Source organism: Megalops cyprinoides, chromosome 10 (assembly GCF_013368585.1).
Source record: "Megalops cyprinoides isolate fMegCyp1 chromosome 10, fMegCyp1.pri, whole genome shotgun sequence".
Lineage (NCBI taxonomy): Eukaryota > Metazoa > Chordata > Actinopteri > Elopiformes > Megalopidae > Megalops > Megalops cyprinoides.
In genome coordinates, this window is record NC_050592.1 from 11,921,860 (window position 1) to 11,948,563 (window position 26,704).

The 26,704-nt window shown below is 41.2% G+C and overlaps 2 protein-coding genes across 2 annotated transcripts; one reads left to right on the forward strand and one right to left on the reverse strand.

Annotated features, from left to right (window-relative positions):
• Positions 1-4,029: 4,029 nt before the first annotated feature.
• Positions 4,030-9,713, reverse strand: polr3glb (RNA polymerase III subunit GL b). The gene is made up of 8 exons (XM_036539245.1): positions 9,249-9,713; positions 7,620-7,776; positions 6,672-6,801; positions 6,454-6,522; positions 6,127-6,183; positions 5,370-5,440; positions 4,699-4,815; positions 4,030-4,601 (listed from the first exon to the last, which is right to left on the reverse strand). The coding sequence occupies exons 2-8, from the start codon at positions 7,737-7,739 to the stop codon at positions 4,515-4,517; spliced, it is 651 nt and encodes a 216-aa protein (XP_036395138.1). The 5' UTR covers positions 7,740-7,776; positions 9,249-9,713; the 3' UTR covers positions 4,030-4,514.
• A 4,997-nt stretch (positions 9,714-14,710) lies between these two features.
• Positions 14,711-25,484, forward strand: LOC118784837 (ankyrin repeat domain-containing protein 34A). The gene is made up of 2 exons (XM_036539282.1): positions 14,711-14,811; positions 23,219-25,484. The coding sequence occupies exon 2, from the start codon at positions 23,304-23,306 to the stop codon at positions 24,888-24,890; it is 1,587 nt and encodes a 528-aa protein (XP_036395175.1). The 5' UTR covers positions 14,711-14,811; positions 23,219-23,303; the 3' UTR covers positions 24,891-25,484.
• The last annotated feature ends 1,220 nt before the right edge of the window (positions 25,485-26,704 follow it).

The following is a 26,704-nucleotide window of genomic DNA, read 5'->3' on the forward strand; positions in this document are numbered from 1 at the left end:
ATATTCCACACGCCAGCTTAGTCCTCTTCTTGGAATAAACCCTCTGCCTATTCCTAGCAGAGCTCCAAGGCAGAGCCTTAATTAGGTAATGTACTCAGACAAGGGGGACTGTTATTGAAGTGATTTGGGGTGTTTACCCCTACCCATCTGGATTGACCTACATGTGATGTGACAGGGTAACTTTCAGATCTGGTCCTCTAGATCCCTGTATATTAGTTGAAATCAACTGTCTCATTAAACTAACTCCAGTTCTTTAACAGGTGAGAACTGATAGGTTCAGTTAGACAATTACAGGAGACCCTCAGCATTTGTGAATTTGGGGTTTGTAGTTTCAAACATGCATGCCATTGACTGTATGTAACTCAGTCATTATCTGTGTTTTCTCACAGCAATGTGTCAACAAAACTGGCATTTTATTGTCTTCGGCAAAAATCACTGCATGACAAGTTCCTGACTAGATCAATAAGCTACACGCTTGGTCACAGGATTAAGGTGAGAGTGCTGTCCCCTATTGTGCAGACTACTATGGCCTCACGGCTTTGCACAATCTGTTCCTGAGAAGCACCTGCATTGCATATTGTTATGCAGTCCCGCATCGCTATCAATGCTAAGTTAATGTGTCACTGCCACATCACATTCCCTAACCTCCAACAGGCAGAGAAGGTGACCTGGCACTCATTGTAGAGCACGTTCACAAGGGGCGAGTGAGGCTGGCTGGCTGGCTGGCTGGCTGGCTGAATGGCTGGCTGGCTGGGGGAGGTGGGGGGGTGGGGGGAGGGGGGCTAACTGCGTGCTTCGGTATTGGGGCGAGTTATGTGCCAACCTCAGGCATGCTCATCGTAAAGTGTAACACAAAACCTCAGCTCACTCGTAGCGCTCTGAAGGCCTGGAACCCCCAATATTCCTGGAACACAGTGAACAGCTTCACCAGACGATGACAGAAGAGGTCCCTATTGGACCATTCACCTGCTATAATAAAGCACAAATAGTTAATGTAGCCCCATGAAAAAAATTATATTGGTTCATATACATATGAGGATTGAAAATGCAATTATCAAGGAAAGAACAGCACAAACTGCTATACATATGGCTGGTCAAGTAACAGAAAGAGTATAGAGATTTTTAAGAAACTGAGATGAAGGATGAGGATGAAGCCACATGACAAAGCTACATCCAACTCAGATTTTACAGTTGTAGTAAAAGTCAACATTACTTTGTCCTATATGACAACACTTTCCCACACAGCATGTCCTTTGGACTAATGCATGCAGTATCCACACACAAGTACAAATCTCTGCACAGCTGCCCCTGTGCCAATATGCATACCCTCTTTCTCTAAGGCACAAACACTTTCTGCAAACACATAGGCACACAGTGCAGAATCTCACCCAGCCTACAGCTGGACCTCCGGATAGAATGCATGTGTGCTCATGCTGACTCTAGACTTCAGATTCTCAGAAAGCTGAAGCCGCAGTGTAGAGTGTCTGTGATTCACAGCTCGGTGACAACAACAACTTTATCACAGGCCTGTTTAACCTGCCACCCCCCAGGGTGAGGATCACCATACTGGGCTGCTGTCTGCACAGCAAGGGCTTCTAAAATCAGAGCAGTGGCATTTTCAACAGATCCTTATGTAAAACAGCATGTTAAGTCATCCAGTGCTGTCATGGACAGTATTCAGTTCATGAACACACCTATCCTGCAGTTCACCTGTCAGTCCTCTGTCACCACCCTTTATTCATTAGATGACAACCCTCCACAAAGCAATCTGCAGTGTATACATTTTGAACTCATTACAAAGTCATTCACTCAGTTTTTGAGCTGGCTGCACAGGAGAATGCAATGCAGATGTATCACTTTAAATACAAGGTGTGCCACAGATGTCCATCAACGGTGCTCTGGCAAGTCACGCCAGTGTCATCCATTCTAGCTCCAATGAAACGAGTGCATTTTTCTCACTGTGCACACCTTTAGAAAGATGGATTACCGAACAGAGGTTAAATTGGGCCAGTTTCTTCTCAAACGGCAAAGTGGTATGGTGCTGTACACCGCGCTGTCTCATTCTGTCTAGTTTCTTTGATTTCATATTGTGTCTGCACAGCAGTGGACTCCCAGATGTTGGATAAAGTGGTATGTGCAGACACAGCCGACAGATGGTATGGCTGTAAAACAGGGACATGTGGCATCAATACGCGCTAATTTTTTTTTTTATATTTGCTGTCTTTAGCTACCTATATATTATTCCAGTTAGCCACCTGATACAGCTATCAAGCTAACTAGCAATAATTTTACTGATGATTTTGATAGGTATACTTATTTTTCACTTTGCAATTGATATGATTGGCTGAAGGCTGCTTGCTAACTATTCACAATGTTTTTGTGATGTAACAGACACACAGATAATTTTTTAAAAAGCTATTTTTTTCCATTTTGCCCCCACTAAAACCGCATATTATAAAATCAAAATAATTAGTTTGTAGTCATCAATTAACCTCAGACTTCACAAATGGAAAGAAAGCTAACAGTATGTAATAATGACATTCAAGCTAAACAGCAAAAGGCTGATGGAAACACTTGTGATGTTACAGTACATACAAATGTAGGATTCACAGTCTCTCCCCCGAGGTGGTCCGCTGTAATGCAGGTTAGAACAACTTGATAGGCAAGTTAAATAACAATTTCAGGCTGAGGTAGTGAACCAAACCAAAATGTCCAATGACAGAACCAGGTCATAAAATTACTCCCCACACAGCATGGCCTGTAACACCCCTTACATCAGTCCACAGCCCTCATATTAGCCATATTAAGTGTGTTTATTGCCACATGCAGTGGCTTCGGGTCACAGTGACATAATCAGAGGGAGGATCCTGATGTTTGTTGTCTTGTGAACAGGAAGTTTGTTAGGCAAATTCCTCACGCCGCTGTTTGGCAATAGCAGTCAGACACGAGCCCTTGTTTTTCACATGTGCTGCTGTTCAGGCCCTGTGCTTGTGTAAGCTCACTCAAGGCCTGAGGCTGTTTTACTGTATGTCCTTCCACTAACAGTCACTGCAGAAAGAACGGTAGCCCAAGATTACACAAGTGGGGGTGTGTGAGACCTGTTGGAAGGACCCAATCACAGCAAAAACTCAAACTGCATTAACGTATGTAAAGTGCGTATATAACAGATTTAAATATAAAGTATATTTGAATCACTCGGGGATTCAGGCTACTATTTAAACCAGAAACGCAATGTTGCTGAACTTGCTGTGTTTGTTTCCTGACTGCGGAGAACCTGTCATTTCTATTGTGTGCAATTTTATGACACGTAATTACTGTGCTCTACCCACACTCTTTTTTTCCATTCATCTGCATCAGAACCCTGTATAAAAATATCAGAAATCTTTATGTACTCAATAATGAACTGAAATTGATTAAAATAGGAGTTAATGGACACTACTGTGACCCCAGTGATGATAAGAAACAGAAACAGAAAGTCTTTTCAGTTTGTTTGGGGAAAATGATTGGGAAAAATGACAAGCATAACCATAGTTACAAAATGCTATGTGTCAATGGAAACTACAAGGTTAAGTCCTCTAAAACATTCCCTCTTACACAAACACTGTGCCGTACCAGAAATTTCTCAAACGATACTGTATTTCAGGCAGCAACACCCCACCTACTGGTAATTTATAAAAACTGCATCTACAACCCAGAACCACAGAGAAACTGTATTTATATGAAAAATCAAGATCAACAGAACATATACAAACACTGACATTGCAACAGTAATTTTGCAAATACTTTTTAAAACACTTTTTATAACAACATGGTTAAAAGTATGTGCTAATAACAGTAAATTAATTTAAAACTAAGTGAGTTTTACACACTTGATGTTACAGTTGAACAAAGAAATCATAAAACCGTTTATTACGGTTTAGACCTTGAAATGTTTATATATCAGTGCTTTCATTGCAAAAGATAAAATATTCACTTCAAACTCTCATTTCCAATCCTTAATGTCTAAAAATGAAGCTTCAAAAGGCTTGCTAGAAAATGTTAACATTTTACGTATAAAATGATAAAATGATGATAAAACTTTGGATTCAAAACGACATTCTAACAAGAATTGTGTTACACAATGGATCTGCATGGGGAGAGTGAAGGCAGCCTTCACCAGCAAATCTCTCAGATCACAGTCAAATTTCTGACTTCTGGGATATGGTCGCAACATGACCTATGGGCATTACCCTGAGAAAACCTTAGCCCAAAAGAGTTCACAGCACTATACAATCACAGCCCCAACAATCCAGGTAGCGAGCTGGAAATACCTGGATCTCTGGTTTCTGCAACTTCAAGTGAAAGTTCTCTATGAGTGCAGACTTGACAAGTGGGGTCAGGCTGGGTTTCTCTCCCACCTGCTTCTCTGTGATGAACCAAAGTGCTGCTCTCTGTCTCTCCCCACCTCCCTGAGTGAGGTCGTTTGGTGGTCACTCGATTGATTGATCATGTTCCTGCACCTCACTTCACCTGTCTCAGTAAATGGCTTCATCCATGTTGTCATCGCTGTCTCCTCCAAAGTCCTCTCCATTGTCAAAGTATGACATGATGTAGTCTGTCTCCTGTGGGAAGACAGTCACCGGGTGAGTGTTGCGTTACCATGGTGTGGCAGCACAAACTCAGCAACAGAAGCAAAGGCAGATTTCCCGATTCTCTCACCTCTTCAAACTCTTCCTCATCATACTCCTCCTCACCCTCCTGCTCTTCCTCTTCCTGCTTCTTCTTCTCCCCCTCTTCTTCATCTGAACTCACTTCCTCCTCTTTCTTTTCAAGCGTCTTGACCATGAAAGGAACCAACAGCACAAATCAGTCAATGAATCAAACACTTGTGTTCATTTAATGGCACTACTCTCAAGCATAAGGTCAACACTGTTTGGCTTGTAGCGAATTAATAATTCATAATTTTCCATTTACAGACATGCAGACATGCTGTTAATTCTATTTGTCTCGTCTGTATTTCTGAAGGGTTGTGAATTCACACAAAGCTTTTAATCACTGAGATCTGACTTCTTGGCAGTAGCCATGACTGGAGCTGTAGTTCACACAACAGCATGTAACAGAACACATTTGACATTCTTAGCTCCCTAATCAAAACAGCATTTTTCTGAACAGTGTGGAAAGAGCGTGGTCTCAACTGCCTGTGTCTCCTGTTCAATAAAATCAATATCTTGCGCATACATTGAACATTGCTCCATAGGCAGACAAGGACTCCATAGGACAAATAAGACATTGTCTGAATGTGGCGAGTAACTGACAGCCTGTATTGAGTGGAACGAGCCTGCCATAAAAAGGTCTCCTATGCCAGTCCTGTCACTCATGCCTGATTCTACCTCCAGTTTGCGGATAATCTCCTCTTTGTCCACACGGGTCTCCTTGTTGTGTTTCCTTACAGGTGGGGCCTCTGGAATGACAGAAGAGGGGTCTCAATGCAAGAAGGAAAAAACAAAAGCACTATAAGAATCCACACACCCCCCCTCCCACCCCCCCCACCCCCCCCACCCCCCCCACCCCCCTGTGGTTGGACTGATCCATTTGAAATGTCATCCCCGGCTCATTTTTTTTTTTGATAGGAACAGAAAAGGGCAAAGACACATTTCCCATTTTTTTGCCTAGCAATAAGATTCTCTATGCTTGTCAACTGCAGGAACAATCTCTTTCCCTTTTGTGGTCGAAAAAGAGAAAACTGCTGTATTCCTATCTGTATGAATCCCGATCAGTCATGGTGTACAACATGTGGGAGGTATACAGATTGAACTGTATAGATTGAATTGTATTCATGTGACCATACCTACAGATATGAGTTTTCAAAAACTTCTGTCCTAAGGGGACACTGTCTTGTCTCTTGTATGCCTGTTCAAATGAGTGCACTTAACCAATCTGAATGACTAACTGTTCCAATTATATAATGAGGAGTGCAAAATCCAAATGTCAGAAATGTCTTTTCAGCCCATTTTGGCTTTGTGGTGTCTACGAAAAATAAGTGGCTTACGTTCGTTTCAGACTTTCAACATGCAAAGCAAACTGGCGACCCAACCATCAGTTCTCTACATTATTGTAAGTATATGGAAAAAGATCCTTGACACTCACTCTCTTTCTGGGGCTTCCTCACCCGGATCCGCAGCTCTTTGGGCAGCCTTTTCCAGTCTGAAACAAACACATGGATACAGCAAGAGATGCTGTTAATCTACACAGACTGCATTTCCAAAAATGCAGTGGTGAACAACTACCGCCCTCTACTGGACAATCTTAATTTCTTTCAACCTCCCTTTCTAAGGCAAAACTGCAACTGTGCCAGTCAAATATTGATCGAAGCTCCAAACAATGATTATGCCACAGAGTTTAACACATCTATTGACAGTGTTTATTTTTATGTACATGCTCTTTCAGAATACGTGCCCTGAAAGAAAGACTCACCTGGGTCCCACTCAATGGTGTTGTCTGTTGGCTCTGCACTCTGGTATTTATCAGAGTAGCGTTCCACATCTGGAAGTCAAAGCAGTCCTGATTAGGAATGAGAAAAACAATGTATCCTTGCTTCTACTTACTTCCTCCATAACCCCTGCACTGATTTGGTCCCTCTCCCTCCCACCCCCTGCCCACGGCAGCACCCCTTGTCTGTTGTGCTGGCTGACCTTTCTTGGGCGCAGCAGGCCTGATGTAGAAGGGCAGGCTCTTCATGGCACCCCTCAGCTCCTGCTTCAGCGCCAGCATGTACTCAGCCTCCTCGCCTGTCTGCAGGGGGACAGGCTTGTGTTCCATGGGCTGAGGACAGAGAGGAAAGGCAAAGCGGGTGTGTCGTTACAGGTCGCGGCCGCATGCAGGAACAAACGGCCAGACAACCTCGCTCAAACAAACAACCGCATGTAGGCACACACGTTGTTGTGAAAACACAATTTCAGCTGTACAGCTTCAAACAGACACACGACCTTATGCACACACATGGTTTCACGCAAAAGCAAACAGCTGTAGGCAGACAAACAAGTTATGCACAGACACACAGCCTCATAGACACAAAACACAAAAACAGAACCTTGCGAAGCCCAATCTCACAGATATACAACCTCGACACAGACCTATGACCTTATGGAGATGAGTGTAACTAACACTGTTTGAGACCTAGCCTTCAAAACTACACAACTACAAGGGCCTCTACCTCTACTATAAGTCATAGTTGAGCTATTCCATGCACTAATAACTCTGTGAAAAAATATTCCTAATGTTAGGGTGAAAGGTACCTTCATCTAATTTCCAGTTACACTCTCTTGTTCTGCAGACAAAACTTGAAATAGCCTCTGTAATCTACTGTATTATTGCATTTTAAAACGTAAGGACCCCAATCTAATCCCTTCAGGGTTCTTTTGCTCAGACTAAAGAGATTAACTGTGTTCAGTCTGTCTTAAAAACTTGTATGCTTGATCCCTGCCAGCAGCCTTCCTTCTCTTCTCTGTATTTTTCCAAAAGATTTTCAATTTATGTAACTACAGACACTACAGTGTGAAAACAGCAATGAGATGAGAGTCCATGTTTTACAGTAAGGAGCTGAAACTGAGATGCTCATAAAGTGCTGTAGTACTACTCACAGGGAACAGTGGGGTCGGCTGAAGAGTGGAGGGGGGCAGGTTCTCCCCTTTTCCAATTCCCACAGCCTCCATGTTGAAGCTGAGCTGACCCCGACCTCGCCCACGACCTCTTCCTGCCATAGTGAATGCTGACAATGACAGAGATCTGCAAGTACACCTGGGGACACCAAATATTTCAGGATTGTTATTTTACTTTTTTTTTTACTGTATTACCATATACAGCATTTTACAGTGTTGTTACTTTACCTCTGTAAACTGCATTGTACAAGGGCATATGACAAACAGAGGATGGATTCAACCAAATGAAATCCACACTGGTAACAGGCTGCAGTAGCATGCATGACTGTTTTAGGTTAAAATGTTAAAACTCTGCAGATCTAGATGCTTTAACTATGTTCATTACATCACATCATTTGCAGAGTGACTTGCATAGGTTATATTTGTATATATTACCCATTTATATAACTGGATATTAACTGAGGCAATACTGGGATAAGTACCTTGCCTAAGAGTACAACAGCTGGGCCCCAGCGGGGAATCAAACCAGCAACCTTTCAGTTAGGAGTCCTGCACCTTACCACTACACTGCCACCGCCACCCCATTTCCAAGTTCAGCAGATTGCTTTATTGTATGATCAGAGCAAATTTCACAGTGCTATGTCTAACAGTTTTAGAAACTCGCTTTCAAATGTTTATGGTCAATAATGAACAGACTGGTCAGCTGGAACAACAGGTGATTCCCTTCCAGTAAATGATTCCAAGTATGTCATTAAAACTTGACATGGACAGGGATTTTTCTTTGCAGATTTCCAGTGGACACCACTGATGTAGGCCTCATATTTGCAAAGAAATCATACGTTACTGGCTTTTAATCATTTTACTATTATTTCATGTACACGCGAATAACTTTATAAAATCTTAAAAACGGAAATCAAGCGTGGTCTGTAATTCCATTCCATTTTCATGATTCTTTTTTCCCAAAATCGTAATGCAGAATAAATAAATTAAATTAATAAATTCTTAAGTTTAATCAGAAAATTATTAAGATATATTATTGCATGTCATCGCATCTTCAAACTACCCCGTATTTCACTATTTTTAAACGGACACAAATTTTGTTCCGATTAAGAGCGTTGATCACTCCTGATCGATCACATCTAATAACATGCCACAGTGGCAAGTTAAACTCTTATTTGAAGGAATAACTGGGTTTTTTTTTAACTGATCGTTAATATGTTAATTGGCTCGGTATCACACCTGCAGCTAATGAAAAGGAGACAGTTAACTGCTTAAAAGCAGGTGCGCATGGCATAACTAGGCGTGCATGCAAAGGGAAAGAAGTAGGATAACTCGTCAGTCTGATCATGTTAGTGTACGGACGCGTACTTTTAAACTGCGCAAGTTTTTCCAAGATTGACTAACAAATTGCAAACAGCTTTTTTAGAATTACCAAATCGTGTCTCTGGGAAATGTAGAACTCTAGTACCAATGCACGAAGCATCAATCTCATCACAAAGGATACAGACACAGGAGAAGAAAATGGTTTTAAAAAGTTGTCTATGACGTGTGTAATGTGTATTCAAGGGAAAATTTTAAAAAATAGGTAGTTTCCCTTTTCCTTTGTCTTACCTTCTCAATGTTTGACTCCTTGTCTGCGTAGCTAGTCTAGCTAGCTACAGCTAGTTCGCTAATCACCTAGCAAGAATTGTATTATTCCAAGTTAGAGTGAAGCTGGTTTGTGTTTCACACGCGAGAATCTGTGTGCTTACAAGAGATTTATCCCGTTTTAACTGAATTGTGTCAGAAGTCGTTTAAACGACGGTTTTTCTTTTTCATACTGTTTCTAACTTTTAAATCTCTGGCCACCACCATCCTGGCTGAAGTACCTTGCTAGCGGTAGTTATCTGGCTACCTAGCCAACTGGGTCAATGTAATTAAACATAAAAAACACAATCTTACGTTCGGAAATTCTGAGTTTTAAAATGAGCAACTTGGGATGGTGAATACGTTTCTAATTTTAAAGGTACTACAAAGTAATCTCTCAAGCAATGTGCTCATTTTGATGCCACGGACCACGGCAATATGCTACTTCGACTGTTCCGCTACAATTGTATGTCCCCGGAAACTGTATCTGTTTAGGATAGTTCCCATTGATTAAATGTTTAAAAAGGTGTTGGTGGGTACCAGATTGCCTTTAACGTTGTTTCTTTTGCACCAGAATTGTTGAAACCGAATAATTATATGAATTTACGTAAAACAACCCTAAGTAAAAGAATCTTGAATCAAGATAGATGTGAATTGGTAAACGCCGTGATTAGAACTGGAGACCGGAATGGAAAATATGCGCAAGAAAGGATCAGACATTACATTGTGGGCATTTAGCTGATGCTCTTATCCAGAGCGACTTGTATCAATTACAGCTTTTTACAACGTTAACCATTTATACAGCTGGATATTTATTGAGGCAGCTGTGTGTTGCCCAAGAGTTCAGCAGCAGTGCCCCTGTGGGGAATTGAAGCGGCAACCTTTCAGTTATGAGTCCTGCTCCTTAACCACTATGCTACACTGCATAGAGATCTGCATAGAACAGTAAAGTGTTATATATTATAACTGATTTGTATCACATTCTATCCCAGTTATAATATATAACATTTATTATAACACTTTTATTTGTATTTGAATATAATATAAAAAGCATATCATTCTCCCAAGATTAAGAAAAAAACAAAAAAACTTAAAACTCCAAATTATTTACTGGGAAGACGAAGCTAACTTGTCCTTTTTCTGGCTTTTTCCTAAAGAGAAAATGTACATGCATACACTATCTTTACTCATGAATATTCATGAGCAGCCAAGCCGGGAACACATTTTGATTTTTAAGTGGTGGTATCACTGGTCATATCATACATTCACATATAATACTGATTAGAAAGAAGTGCTGGTGTCTTTGGTCATGCATATTTATTAGCACCTACATTGACCTATCTCTTTAAGGTTCACTTGTGGCAAGGACAGGGAATACTGTGTGTTATGTGCTGTATGTATCATTGCTCTATTTGTGAGATGAAAAAAAAAAAGATATTTAATCATATACCACCTGTTCCAGCTCATGGTTAAAATGTCTTCCAAGTCTACAGAGTACTGAATGAACTTGCTCTGTTATACCAAATTGAGCTTGCTATCCATATAACACTGTGAGACTCTCAGGTAGCTAGTTAGGTTGCTGCCAAAACTTTGAGTTAAAATGGTAGCAGAGCTTTTGGAATAACTTCTGTTATCTACGAAAAGCAAAGAATCAGTATTCATATTCAGATTAAAACCTATGTTTTGAACCCTCCATGCATTAAATGACATCCTTCACTTACTTTCTCTTTTATCGATCTGTCAGGATATTTGGGGCTGAAATATGAAACTATCAAAGATGCCTGTTTTTCAGACACTTATTTGTGTGGTGGCTTACAATAACTCTCTGTTCTTACCCCATGTTTCTTACCACTAGATGATGCGATGGTCTTCTCAACACAATTAAGCAAATTTAGTTTGCTTTATACTAGGCATATGTAAGACAAGGTTTAACAAGTTACATGTGGAGGAGGGGCAGACACTGCATCAACTTCCAGCTAGTCAGGGGAAGGGCATCTGTACTGACTCTGGCTCCCAGAGGTTTCTTTCCCCTCTCTCTCTTCCCAAAGGATTCTTTTTTCACCACGGTCATCCCTGTCTTACTTGAGCAGAGCCAGGTAATATGAGTACGAATCTAAGTGACAGGGTACTGCAGTGTGAGAAACACATGGGAGGGCAAATGAAAATCAAGCTGAAGTATAATGACTTTGGATAATTGCCTCACTGGTTGGATAACTGATTGTGCTCTGCCTCCTCAAGCAATGGTTAGCCTGACATGAAATTTACGGGAGTCATATAAATCCATTTTAATTAATGTAAACCCCCAATTTCTGAACTATTGATTTTTCTTTAATAATACTTTTAAGCTTTAGAAGTGTACCACTACTTATAGATATGTGCTTGTTGCAAGCAAAACACTTGATAGCTCTTTCCTAGAAAAGTGTGAACAGGCCTAGTATTGCCCAATGGCTAAGGGAAATGTCGTCTTGCCTAACAATGGAAAAAATAACATATATGGTTAAGGGTAAACAAGACACTTTTGAAAATGGGGTCCATTTTTGGATTTTGTTGAGCAGAGTGATGTGGGTGAAATATTGGCTAATGAAGAGAACTCTGGGTAGTGTACTACAATTTGTGAGCACGTGGGGTGGTGGTGGTGGGTGATATTTGAATGGCTTAGGGTGCTGTGTTTTATCTGAACTATGTCCCAAATGCGTGCTATCATACTGGATCAGACCATTGTAAAATGTAATTTTGTTTGTTCTATGCTTTTGTAATACTTCTGTTTTGTCTTAGATGTTTTTTTTTTTTTGGCGGTAACTTTTATAACTTATGTTTGCTCTGCTGCCGTCTGTTGCTGTTGTTTCATGTTTTCATGTAATATCTCTACTTATACATGTCTTGTTAAAGAAGAAAAAATCAATAAACAGATTGTTTAAAGAAAAGTGTACCATCGCCATACAAATAAATGACAAAAATATACTGAATGAGACATAAATCAACAGTTCTTCCTCATTTTTGTTAATGAAAGTATCTACAATAACAGATCGCTTAAAAAGCCTTTGCTTTCCTTGGCCCTAACACTATCATGCAGAGTAATAATCTGACCAAATGACTCCCAAGAGATGGTTGCCCTTACCATAAGAGATCCACCACCATGTTTAACAGCTGGAAACAGGCAATTCATGTTGAAGGCTTCCTTTGGCTTTCTCCAAACGTAAACCCATCCAGATATAAGAAAATGTAAAAGATCTGACCATAATATTTCCATCCACTGCTCAGAAATCCAGGATCTGTGCTCATTACACCAGGTTATGCATTGTTTCCCACTGGCTTTGGTTACATGCAATTTCCAAATGCCAGCCTCACCATAAATATCAGCTTTGTAAAACTCAAGACATACAGTTGTTGTTGAGACTGAGCCACAGAGATTCAATTTTGTGATAATTTATGAGGCTGTTGTTTTGTGTTGATAGTATCAACATTAACATAAAACACACATGTACTGTAGAATCATCTACTGTATATAGACAATATTATATATTGTTACATACATTTCATTCAGAGTGAAATGATTATTATTTAATGATATATGTTTCTAACAAACCTGTTGTAAAATTTAAAACAATTTTAGCTGGTCATATACAAACATTTATACATAGCATTAGCCAAAAAGTGTTTCAAACCTGTTTATTCAAAACAAACTAATAAATAAAAATAAATCAATAAATTAATAAATGAAAATCTTGATTAAATGTATATTTGTTTTTAATTCACTGCCCCTCCACTGGCAACATTTCTAGCAAAAATGTTTGGCATTTGCTGCCTGCTTAAAATGCCCTCATTCTACATAAAAATGTCTCTACATCTGAAAGTGTCTTAAAACATTGGACTTGCTAATTGAAATCCAATGAGCAATCTGCACTCTTCCCAATTGGGAAATCAAGGATGCCAGAGCGTCCAGCATCGTCACTCTGATGAAGGTTTTCTTGCAGCGGCGTGCGCGTGTCACCGTGGGAACGCTTCTGTAGGAATCCGGCGAATCAGTTGCCATAGAAACTGTGTTCCATAATAGCTACAGTCACTAAATTGGTATTTATGCAGACTGAAAATACAATTGTTTCTCCTCACATTCTTTCACCATTCCAGCTCTCACCCCATCACTTGATATAAAATACTGGAAACATTATTACGCATCATTATCACAACTCCTTCAAACAGCACGCCTTCAAAAAAAAGATGTGCGTTTAAAGAAATTTAGAAAGATGCATTAGGAACCCTAACGTTACAAGAAATTGTGTCTGAACTGCAGTGCTTTCGAACGTAAGTTCAACTGCCCACATACATTAGTAATAAGAAGGGGAAAATAAGGCAGGCGTGTGAAGTGAGTCAGCATGATCTGTCAGCATGATCATCAGAACAGGGGATACTCTAGGACTGTGACAGTAATAACGGCGACAAAACAATTTTGGGAAGGCAGCGCGATACTAAACGTGTTCAACTTCATGAGCAGCAACGATAAATAGCCTACTAAAGATTTAGGCTGCTTTTGTGCAAGCGACTTAAACCATGGTTTGCGTAGATTAGTATGTTGCATGACAAAATACATTAATAGTGCATGTGATGATGTGCTGGTAGTGGACACATAATCCCATATCTTATAGGCCTAAATCAAATTAGTTATAGATGCCTGTTACACAACGAGATCACCTTTGAGTTCACTGCGGCATTACGCTATAAGTCCCAGTTGCACAGCAGAGTCTGTTAAATGTCTGTGTATTTGCAAAGAAAGAAATCACATTAAAAAGAATGGCGATGACTGTGGTTTTACATCAAAATCCGGAGTGCTTTCGTCGGGCTTTCCCGGTGGGGGCACTGCCTTTATGACCTCGAGCAACTTTACGGCAATCGATGTCGCTGTTTAAATACAGTCTCTGTCGTTGGGTAGGATTTGAAATTATATTAATAACGACTTCTGTTGAGCAAAATCATTTTGGAGAAGCTAATGCATTTTGGGGGAAAACAGGTTTGCACTGGAATACAGCTTCGGGAAAATGTTTACGAACATTCTTCTTGTGAAGGAAGCCTATTTTACTGAATTCTGTGGCACCCTGCTGTCTACATCTTGCTGGCTGTCATTCGGATTCCACGAGAATGACGGTTTAGCGTTAGTTTGAGCAAATGCTTCATACCTTTCATCCTAGATGTACACTCCTTGCTCTCTCTCTCTCTCTCTCTCTCTCTCTCTTTCTCTCTTTCCGCGTATTCGCACACGGCTACCGTCCGCATTCAGCCAGCAACGTTCCTTCATAGCTTTGGAACTGAGTGGGAGCGCATCACTTCTCTCTCCCACCCTGCTACCCACTCCCCACCCCCGCAGCGACGCTACTCGTCTTACCCTAAACTCGCGATCGCTACAGGGATATGGGGGGAGGGGGGAGGCAAGCTAAATGCAGAACACTGTCAAATAGGAATAGCTGCGGAGTACTTGACTGAGTACAGCTGGGTTTGAAGGGGGAAACAGCAGCTGTTTCATGGAACCCTTATAAATAACCGCATCACATTAAAGGTAGGCTGATGTTTAACTACGCTTATTAATGCCATTATGTGATTAAACGAATAATAAAACACGGAGAACAGTTGTGCAAGTTGTTTTGTTTAAGTTTGTCCTTTTAACAGTCAGATCACCATGGTGCGTTACCGAACAATTGATACGTAACATCATTCCTTTCTATATTGTTTCAATATACAGTATAGTCTACTCTTAATATGCGCCGAATAGAGGAATAGTATGTCTTGTGTACAAGTCAGTACTGAAAAAAACAATGAAATATTTTAAGCAGCCATTGATCTCGATTAACCCTTTTGAATTAACTTTCACGGAAAATTATTCATTCATATTCCGCTGTGTTAATTGAAATGGAATTATCACGAAGATACTGCAGGTATCAACATTTCGCTCGGGAAACACTTCTGAGGGCACACAGTATGGCAACGGATACCTTGCTGTCACTTAACGAGTCTGATTTAGACTGTTCTTGGTGTCTGTTAAATGGTGGTCAATTTATGTCGTATTCCAAAGATTGTTGTGATAAGGAAATTGACTTGGCGTTGCTTCTTAATGCCTTCTTGGACATTGAACATCAGTATTCCAGCCAGATAAATCGCGACGCTTGGTTGTCTTAGAAATAATTGCCGAGTTGACATGCATCGTCTTTGAATGTGTCGTCCCTGTTTTGTCCACAGTCAATCTCATTAGAACAAGCGAACTGGTGTGTGATCTGCATGAACCAAGTTAAGATCATGCTGGGAGTGTTAGTGAATTGAAATGTGCAAAAATGCAGCGTCTACTTGGATTCGTTGCGGTCCTCTAGGCTATGTATGCAGCGCGAGGTCTGCTATGATTTCGACAGCCCAAACAGCCTGATTATGGAACATTGCGAGGGAGGTGGTGCGTGTTTTCCACATATGAACGAATGCAGGTAGAAAGGGTGAACATAGGTCTTTCTGGGACATTATCTAAACGTGCAACTTCTTAGTCGAAATCACAAAATGCACGATCACTTAAAAAGCCTGTATAACTTGAGATAAATTGTTTAAAAGGGACTAAGTATGTTATAGAGGCAATAGATTACTGTAGTAGCACAATTTGGTAGCAACACATTGAGATGTAAGCACACACACACACACACACACACACACACACACACACACACACACACACACACACACACACATATGTGTATGCCAGACATATATCCAAAACAGTTGCAGTGTTGTAGCATTGCCATTGGTCATTCATGGAGAATCTGTACCATCCTTTCTTTATTAATTATGTGGATGTTGATGTTTTAACAGTGACATCTCAGCACCATGGATAGCAACCCTATCTCCACATGTAAGTCTAGCCTTGAACTGTTTCTAGCTGGGTATTCAGAACTGTCTTGAATGCAATTATCTTGTTTATCTTACAGCTTGTAGTTAAATTAAATATTGTTTGGGGCATTCTTGTGTTCCTACATTTTTTTGTCCACCAGAAAACTGTTCTTTCAGGATAATGCAATCTAAGTTCTAAAATTTGAAATCAGCTTTTGAATTATAGTTTTTATTTCTGTTTCAAGAGCTCTGAGGATCAATGGAATATGTCAGGGAGCGAAGTGGCTTTTTGGTAGGTATAGGCTGTGATAATCTACAGTAGGCCTTATTTTGGAGAATATGGGATAGTGTCACATTACAAAAATAGCATAGCTTCTGCTGTGTGATCATCATATCCGGTTGTGTGTGGACATTGCAGCCTATGAAGGACCAAGGTGAACTAACCAATAATATCTTAGGTGCACACTAAACAATGAGATAGCTGGTATTTCTTACTGATAATGATTATGATAGCTGTTGACACCCGTTGTCTCAAGAATTATCATTTGAGAACTGATAGGAGGGATAAAAACATTAACCCCTCTTCAATACATGGAAAAGTGCCTTGCTTCTGAGTATCATCTATAGTGCTCCATCATGAGTCCATGATGGACCAACAAACAAGAATTGCAGTACTTTAACATTTCTGTTAAATGTATTTTTTATAACTTTTGATACAAAATACTATGTAGTCACAAATGTATGTAGCATCATAACTATATAAAGACTAGCAAACCATGGTAATCATGATTTATTATATGATCTAAGGTGTACTTCATATATGCACATTTGCTTTGAAAAGACCTGATTACTGCCTGTCTTCAAAGTCTGTGGCATATGAGAACAGCAAGAAGTGGGGCAAATTGTTTCAATGCAAAATATGGCCCATGAGCTGTAAAATAATGATCTCTGCTTTTGTATGCGCTCTACATGGGAGAGGAAATTGTGGCAATACCCAGTGCTTCATACTGCATATGTGTTTACATCCTATGGCTTGTTCACCCTATCCTAGATGCCAAATTTGTAATTATTGTGAGAGTAAGAGGTATGCCATACTGTTATATTTCAGCACAGAGGGTTATATCAATCTACTGTATGTATGAATTTGACTCCAGTACTCTAAAAGAAAATAACATGGACAGGCAACTTTACATTATTTGGCATGTTTCATTTGTAGAAGCCCATTATTTGGCAATGTTGAGTACATCCAAAGAAGTCTCTGACTTAACTCATTTGATACATACGGAGTACTCCTCTGAACCATTATCTCAGCGTGTGTAGCTTAATCACTGACACCATCCCAGGAGGCCAAGAAGGAGGGTAGTAGATTTGTGCATATTGAATGGCAGCACATGGGAATGAATTGGCATTAATGAGGAGCATATGAAATATCATTGCAATCACTCATTAAATACAGTGCTTGGATGTTGATCATATTTTTAGGCCATTTGCACTGTCGAGTGGAGAATTGAGACTCAGACATTTTGGAATATATAGAATGTGTAATTTCATAGACAGTGTGCAAGATAGAACTCGGTCTCTTTTGCAAAAAGGTGGCTGCTAGCAAACAATACCCTTAGAGGGGCTATGGTAACGCTTAAGGAAAACAATGACAAGAACAACGTCATGGGATAAATTGGCCTGTCAGCACCTGTCATCCTCTCTAACGCTGACTCAGGGCGAAATTCTGACAAATCCCATCCACCTCCATAAATCAGCCATTTCTTAATATTGGCAATACGGCGTCTGAAAGGAGCTGTCTGCATTGACTGTGATTAAGTCTGTTGGAAAGGGCCGCTCCACCAGTCGGCATAATCTGATGAGGCATCATTCACCCCCGGCAGCAGGGGGAGATTGCCAATCAGCGCAACAATCGGCTGAGATTGCAGCAGCAGAGGGGGGTCGACCTCAGTCTGAGGTGATTGCACATTGGAATGCCGCAGATACACATGGCTGTCTCAAGCCAGGGATCCGGGCACCTCGGAGAGCTGTTGCATATGCATGTCATCGCCTAATCTAATGAGCCAAGCAGCAGACCAGAGACTTCAGGATCTCAAGGGTGACTGTTAATTTCTAACAATGCCTCCACCCCCTCCACCCCCTACCCCTCACAACTAAACCCCCCCCCCCTCCCCCCCTTGCTTGTGCGTGGCCATGAGAAATTATGTTGGTTTTAGAGCTGAGGACTCTGCAATTGCATAAGAGTGAAAAGACAATGGGAAGGGATGAAGAGATAGAAAAGAAGAAGAAAGGTTAGGTAAGTAAGCAACAGGGAGGAACCTAAACATTGGGGCTGTCATATTTTAAGTGCAAAGAGCTGTATAGCCAGTACAGCAATTGGCTGTATTGCAACAATTGACATGGAAAGAGGGATTTGCTGTCATCTAACCACTCACAAAGAGAAGGTCTTAGGTTAAAATAAGTGGGTACGAACGTGAGAAAGGTTCAAGAGGCTGCTGCTTGCTCCAAGTGAGAGACTAAGAGAGTCTTGTTGATGAATCTCTGCGTTGATATTATAGCTCCATTAAAGTGAAGAGGCGAAGGTCAGATTGGGACACAGAACACTACTTTGGTTGGTCCTTGCCAGGGGAGACAAGTATTATAGCCTTGGGTGAGTACTTAGGTACAGGTCATTGTTCTACTTGAATGGCTGGTCGCTAAGTCAAACTGATTATTTTCTTGGAGTGGCCAGTTTAGATCTGTATTAATATTCTGTATGATGGGAGGATCTGCGGGTTCACAATGTGCGTTCTGCCATTTGGAGGGATAAATCAGGTTGAACAGAATAAGGGAGATTTTTTTTTATTAGACACTGCCCTGCTGTTTGTGCAGTATCCTGATGTGGTTCTGGGGAAAGGAAAATTAGCCAGCAGTAAAGCAAAGACTTTTCCAAACTATTTCAAAGCCAAAGTGATTGAGATTTATGCATATTTTTTTGCCTCATCCAAAAGGCACACAGGGGTTTCTCTGAAAAGATAAAAATTCAGGAAAAGTGTTTGAATGGATGTACAAACATTTTTAAATCAGTGTTCTAATATCTGCTTGAAATAAAAATTATTAACACGCTACTGCTTTTTTGTTTTCAATGAGCTGAAATAAATTACAGTCTTACTCATGTGTATATTTATAAGATAACTGTCATGTGTCATGGATGACTGTTTACTACTTTCCAGCAGAAAACCGGTGGTATTGTACTTCAGTCTTCCTTTAAATAATTAGTAAGCAGCACTACTGAAGATGGCTGTCTTGGCTGTTCCCTAATTCTGCTTTCCAGCTCATCCCAAAGATGTTCTATCAGGTTGAAGTCAGGGCTCTGCATCAGCCACTGCAGTGTTTTGATGTTATTGTCTTCAATGCAAGTGCAGTCACATCTACGGTCACATCCATTTTCCTGTGATCAGGGTGTCATTTGACTTTTGCTGCAATCCTTTATGTACAAAGTGTCCTTTAAATGCAGCAGCTCCTCCAGACCCTGTAAGCTTCCCTTAGCTTATTGTTTCAGGTCATATTTGCTCTCCTGTTCTTGCTGTCTGTTTTTCACCACCACAGACAAGAAAATCTGCCCCCTGATCACACCAGCCAGCTGTTCACGGGGCTCTACAACATGCCTGTACCAGCATGTCAGCAGTGACTGGTCAGGCAGTAATGTGCAGTGGGACATTTCCTGGAGGCTGCAGTCAACAGAACTAAAGTGCTGTGCCCCACGCCTGTTATCCTGGTCTGTCTCACTGATGACTCATGCTTCAGAGCAGATGTCAAAAAAAAGAAAAAACTGTGGACAACTCTTCCTTATTTCCAGTGCAAGAGACGAACAAACTTCAAAAAAAAAAAATTCCGTTGCACGCAGAGCTTTGCTGTATTTCTTCTAAAATAATCCTGTTGTCTCAGGAGCATCAGTATGCATGAAATGTGCAGTCTTGTTCACTGAGGTTGATCTTGCAGTGCAGAATCACAGAGAATCGCTAATGAGAGAGCCTGAGCCTGTGCTATGCTGTGCTGTAGGCGGCGAGTGTTAGACACGAGATACCCACACAGTACCGTGGGCTGCTGCCTCATGGACACATGCTTGTGTGCAAGTCTTTGCCAGATAGATTATTTTCAGTGTTAAAATGAAATCTCCCTCAGAATCAAATAAGAAATAATAATGGCCTTTTGAAGACTGCCATCAATCGGTAATGGGATCAATTAGACTGCGCATTGTAAGAAAGGAATTACGACAGGAAGTAAAAAATATTTCAATGCAATACATTCACAGCAGTATTCATATTATTGCTCGGTTGGCAGACATTCTTATCTCGAATAACTTATTAGGTTGTTGACAAGATACACATAGTGCTTGTTATAATTTTTTAAATTATTATTTTATTGTTATAAAATTTTTAATAGGAAATATTCAATTAACTCAACACTGTTGATGTACAGAAAGGACAAGGGGCCTGCGTTTATTTGCTGCATTTTGTGTCCCAGATCACATGCCAGGATGTGATGCTGTTCAGATTTTCATACAAGCTTGCCTCATATTGTCATATGTAGGAAGAAGCTCCATGCCCTGGGACCCTCTAGTTATTGTCACTGGCATCGCACCTCTACTCTAATTAAATTGTGTCACATTGTGTTTCTGCCATTCTGTTCAACAGTCGGTGGGAGTTTGGTTTCATAAATCCCATTAAACTGCATCGATGCATGTTTTTTTTTCCCAGTTTAGAACCAAGAAAAAAGAATGAAAGTCTGATTATTCTTACTTCCCCTACAACCTCCAGCCACCTACCCCCTTGTGTTCATTAATTGACTCTTCTCCGACAGGTTGATGTGGCTTCAGTTGATATTTCCAGTTAAAATATGCCTAGAGACGTGGAGGGCAAAATTCCATTTTGAACCCATTTCAGCTTAATTCCTGGGGTCAGGCCCTTCTCTGGGCTGAATTTTAATTGTCTTGTCCATTAGATTGATGGTGTGCTGGTGGTCTTGTGCCTTTGCGTCCCACTGACTGGGGCTGCTGTGGTAATGCTTTCCTAATTCCCACATCAGACCTGCTGGCAGGGTGCACAGCTGGGACACACTGCTGTTGTCACAAGCTAAGATTAATGGGATGGCCCTCAATCACATCCAGATTCTTTTCTGATTCAGGCTGTGTGTCCGCCATTTTACCCAGTTCATTATGTAAATTCAGTTACACGTTCTGATTATTACTGTTACCGTAAGTATCGTGACCCTTTTACATGTGTGTTCTTAACAGTCCCCAAAACTTAAAATAGGATTTGACTGATGGGCCAATGGGATTGATTGGTTCACTGTAAATTAGCTGATATGAACCATATTTCTAGAGAGGTCTTGCAGTTTATCCTGGAAGAAGCTACTTTGTAGGAAGTAATTGAATTTACAAAATGCTGCCCAAGTTCGAGTGGCATATTTTTGAATATAATTTAAACCTAGCTTTTTATTTATGAAATCACAATTAATTAGAGCTTTCCAAAAAGTAACATAACTTAATCCACAATGGTCAATTTACTGCATGTCTTATAGTAGTAATGTAACATATCCAAAGATTTATCAATTAATTAAAATGATTATATTAAATTTGTCTTTTAACATCAGTTATGTTTGACAATAGGGTAATTTAATGTAGTTCATAAGTAGTCATGTAATGTCAACAGACAGATCATTCTTTTAGTAGCATAAGAACATTGAACGAATGCCACCTATAAACTGACATCTTTTACAAGTGAACACAGTACTTTCAGTTTATAAAAGCTGTGCAATGTTTAATGGAACATAAAATTAATAGCAGGAGCTTGTAAAAAGGAGAGAATACCCCATGGATATGCTGTTTTATTCTATAAAAGACCAATGATTATCACAGATTCTGAATGTCATCATATTTTCTATAGTGAGATGTGTAGTGAAATCTACTAACCATTTTTTACCCTGGTTATCTGAATGCCTTTTTTGGTCATGTTCATTGCCTAGAAATTGATTTTCAATGCAATTCCATCTGTCAATAACAGTTTAACCCAGTAATCTTTGCAATTCCGTCTGTTAATTTCAGATCGTCCGTTGTACAAACAATGGATCTATATCATTTCTGCTGTATCTTCCTCTTACCATGTATAATGTGCTGTTATAAGCTGTACCTGAATGCAAATAAAAGACATCCATATTATGGTTATGCCTGCAGAAAAAGACTTACATTTCCCTTATAATGACATTGAGGTTGACATTCTGATCAGATGGCACATGTATATTTAATCTTTAATCTCTTTTTTGGTACACGTCGTGACTTTGCTTGCAAGCTGCTTTCCTGCTTTGTTTACACACAGCATGTATTATTCAATGTCAGTTGGTCTGGTGTCATATTGACTGTTGTGGTATTATTTTTCCCCCTTTGCTTAAAATCATGTCAGCGAGGAGTTATTCATTTCTCAGATTAGGGACTCAAGAGAAAAGGGCAGATGGAGCAGAGGTGAGGTAAAGGGGGGGGCTTCATCACAGGGTTGGACACTGGGAGATTTGCTCCTCAGTTTTCAGGGTTATGGCACTAATTATCCACTGCTCCACCCAGGGAACGTGCCAGGCAATCCTAATGGACAGCAGCAGGCACTTCAGCATCATGGGAATAAAGATGAAACACTGTCTCATTTACCGTTGGTTAACTGATGCTCATCAGTGTATGTTTTCCAGTACATGCATAAGCATTTGCCCTTCCCCTTTATCCCCTCTATCTACACAATTTAGTCATTGCTCATGACAAATCCAGCGTTAGCCTTTTTGGCCTTGTTAGACAGATTCAATTCTTGACTGAAAACTAGAATATTCCTCAAAACATACCAAATATCCTAAGAATTCCCATTCATTGCATAGCGCTTTATCTGTGTCATACAGAGAACAAATACATGCTCTTATTGGAGCACTAGACAGCTCAATGACTATGTTTGGGAGAGCAGAGAGAATATACTGGAGGGCCTACTGCACAATGTAAGCATCACTAAGATGCTCTTGGTGCATGGTTACCTGGGTGTCTTTTATTCTCCATAATTGATAGTCTCTCCTGTATTTCATTCCAGGTTGTTCAGATTCTCTTCAGGATGCACAGCCAGTACTGAGCTAATTAAGGGGCTGGCAGGGCAGCGAAGAGGAGCAGGAGGCATCATGGGAGACGGCGGGCCCCTGCACACGGAGGGAAACGCGCTCCTGAAAGCGGTCTTCCAGGGCAAGCTCCGACTGACCCGCCTGCTGCTGGAGGGCGGAGCCTACATCAACGAGGGCAACGAGCGAGGGGAGACGCCCGTCGTCGCCGCTTGTTTGGCCGGGTATGAGGACCCCCACAGCCGACAGAAGATGGTCCGCTACCTCCTGGAGAAAGGGGCCGACCCCAATATCCCGGACAAGTCTGGCCGTACAGCACTGATGCACGCTTGCGCCGGGCAAGCCGGTAAGGAGGTGGTGTCCCTACTCCTGGAGTATGGTGCAGACCCCAGCCTTAAGGACTACTCAGGGTCCTCTGCTCTAGTGCACGCCATCAACAAGGGTGATCGTGATACACTGCAGATCCTGCTGGACGCCTGCAAAGCCAAGGGCAAGGAAGTTATTATAATCACCACAGACACATCCCCCTCAGGCACCAAGAAGACTAAGCAGTACCTCAACTCACCCCCGTCGCCAGGAGTGGTCGACAAACTTTCCCCCGTCTCCTGCATGTCACCCTCTGAGGTGGAAATACGTACCTCCACCACCCCGTCCGGCGAGAAGGAGGAGGAAGAAGGTATATTCAGTTTTGCGCTCACATCAGCCTTACCTCTGCCATCCTCCAGGCCTCCTGGGGAGAAGAGGGCCCCGACTCGCAAGCTCCTGAAGAGGCTCAACTCGGAGCCCTGGGGGCTGGTGGCTCCTTCGGTGCTGAGCGGGGCCAACCAAGACCGAGGGGATGGAGAACTGGAGGAGGAGGAGAAGGTCATCTCTGAGATGAACGGCCTGTCCATCTCAGGCCCCGGCAGACCCCTCCTGTCCCGCAGGCACAGCATCGAGACACACGACCCTTGCTCACCGAAACTCATTGATCGCTCTTGCTCGGAGGACTGTGCAATGCTCTGCAGCTCCTCCTGGGCTGACAAGGTGCAGCAGCACCAGATGTTGTACCGCAGGAACACTGCGCCTGAATCTCAGGAGACTGCTGCCCCAGCTACGGTGGCCGTTCGTGCCCTGGCCCACCCAAAACTGACTCGCATGGACCACTATGAGTCAGACACACATCTATGTCCCGAGTCAATCCCTGGGTCTCCAGACTCTGGACGAGTATCGGTAGAGCGCCGCAAGTACAACGCCTCCCCCCTCTCCTTGCTCACCAGCTCCTCAAGGGAGTCCCTGGAGAGTATCCCCAACTCTGTCTCACCTATCACAATGCGACGTCGTCCCCCTGGGCTACTGGAAAGAAGGGGGTCTGGCACCCTCCTTCTAGATCACATTTCCCAGACAAGGCCCGGTTTCCTGCCCCCGCTCAACGTAAACCCCCAGCGGCCCATCCCTGACATCCGAGCCAACGGCAAGCCCACGTCTCCAGTCCATTCCAGCCACAAGATCTTGGTGCCAGTGGCGCCCACGTCCCCGAAACGTGGCCCCGACTTCAAGCTGAAGAAGAAGCTGATGAGGAGGCACTCCATGCAAACGGAGCAGATGAAGCAACTGTCCACCTTCCAGGAGATCCTGGCAGAGAAGGTGATTGAGTTTACTGGTGACTGAGACCTGCATGGGCTGGATGCTGGGGAGGGAGTGGGAGCAAGAGACTGACATGTTGGCAGTGGGCAGTGGGGATGAAGTCAAGAGGGTCAAGTTCCCTTTCATTGCAGCTATTTAGAAACCATTTTTCCATTCTGAATTTAATTCAATGCCTCTTGATCTCTCCTCTCCAGAGAAGACATGCCTCATACGTGTTCAATACGGATGCTTTGCTTATTTCAGTTTGGGTGACCTAGTTTGCTTGCCTGGTTGTTTCCTTTTTTAGTGCAATGCAGAGCTGGAGAATCCCATTAATCATGCAGCTGGTTTGAATGCAAATTTTCTATTAATATTTCTTTTTGTTTCTTTTTTAGAAGGTGATTTAGTCATATCTAGCTCATGTTTAAAGGACAAATTCAGAATTGTCTTGCTTTTTTCTCTAGATTATAAATAATTGCCCCATAGTCTGTTGTATGCATGTAACTTTATAGATTTTAAGAAAGCATAGCAACCGTTTTTAGGTGAGGTGCAATGAGAAACAAATGCTAAACAAAAAATGCACTGTAGTGGTCCATTATCAAGTTTTTGTTATTAATTGAAGACCAATTATTCATATGCCTTGTGCCATACACATGTCTGGAATGTTATTTCTAGAGACTACATCATTTATTTTTGATTGTCCTTCTAGGCATTACATCATTATTTACTCATGGCATTTTAAAGAAAAGATTCTGTTAATCACAAACCACTGTTATATTACCTACCCACAAACCTAATATAGACTAAAATGAAAGATATATCAATATATATTTAGATATTTAACTGAAGTGCAATTTCTTTGATTCGAGATTCCAAAGAAACTCCATCAGAATCTGCCCTGGCTTACAATATATATGAATGGATGAGCAAAACAAAAACACATGCAGATCAAAAGAGTAATACAGAGTACTTCCCAAATTAAATGCACATTTGTGCCAAGCTTTTCAGTGCAGAAACAGCTTGCAGCACAGACATAATGTATATAGTGTATTTATTAAATGAAAATATTTGTGTTTTATATAAGATATTATATGTTTGTGTGTGTGTGTGTGTGTGTGTGTGTGTGCGTGCAATATGCTGTACCGCTACCAAGTCAATACTTTCATGTAGTGGGTGTGAAGTAGTCTCTTCTAAATTGCCAGACCCCACCTGAATCTGAGGCACAGAATTAAATATGCTCACTAGCAACATAGAGGAAGAAAATAAGACAGAAACTGCCATGGCAGTTTAGAGAAAAGTGAGGTGTAAGACAACCTGTAGATCTGTGTGGGGCTGTACAGTTAGGAACAATAAGAATAACAACAACAAACAGAAGTGTTGACGTTTTAGGCTGAAAAGAAGAATTTGCCATTTTAAATATTCACTGTCAACACTGATATTTTGAAGCTGAGTAAAACACAAGTATGTTTTCAAGCTTACAGTAGGACTTTTATGTCTGTATTACTGGCTTCTATTTGACATATTTGTCTTGATGAAATATTAAGTGCTACACGATATAGTAATGAATTCCTGTGGTTTAAACTTACGTGTATTAGAAGTTTAAAACAAACACAAACAAAAAGTATTTTTATATGCCTGTTACGCAATAGCAATGTCAGTTGTGATCTTTTACCTCTATTTTGTTGTTTGAAATGGATTGTAATACAATTGTGGAACAATCATAGGTTTTAATGTTCATATTTAGCTTTATGCTTGAGTGGAATTAGAAAGCAAACAATATTTTTAAAGATATTTCAAATAATTGTTTACCATGTCTCTCTTGAACAAGAGACCAGTGGGACCACCTGAGAAGGGAAAAG

Coding starts and splice junctions, on each gene's coding strand:
- polr3glb (XM_036539245.1), bottom strand. CDS start 7,739: ATGGCAGGAAGAGGTCGTGGGCGAGGTCGGGGTCAGCTCAGCTTCAAC. Junction 6,184..6,453: donor CACCATTGAGTGGGACCCAG/GTGAGTCTTTCT, acceptor TGTTTGTTTCAG/ACTGGAAAAGGCTGCCCAAA. Junction 5,441..6,126: donor GAGGAAGCCCCAGAAAGAGA/GTGAGTGTCAAG, acceptor CTGTCATTCCAG/AGGCCCCACCTGTAAGGAAA.
- LOC118784837 (XM_036539282.1), top strand. CDS start 23,304: ATGGGAGACGGCGGGCCCCTGCACACGGAGGGAAACGCGCTCCTGAAA.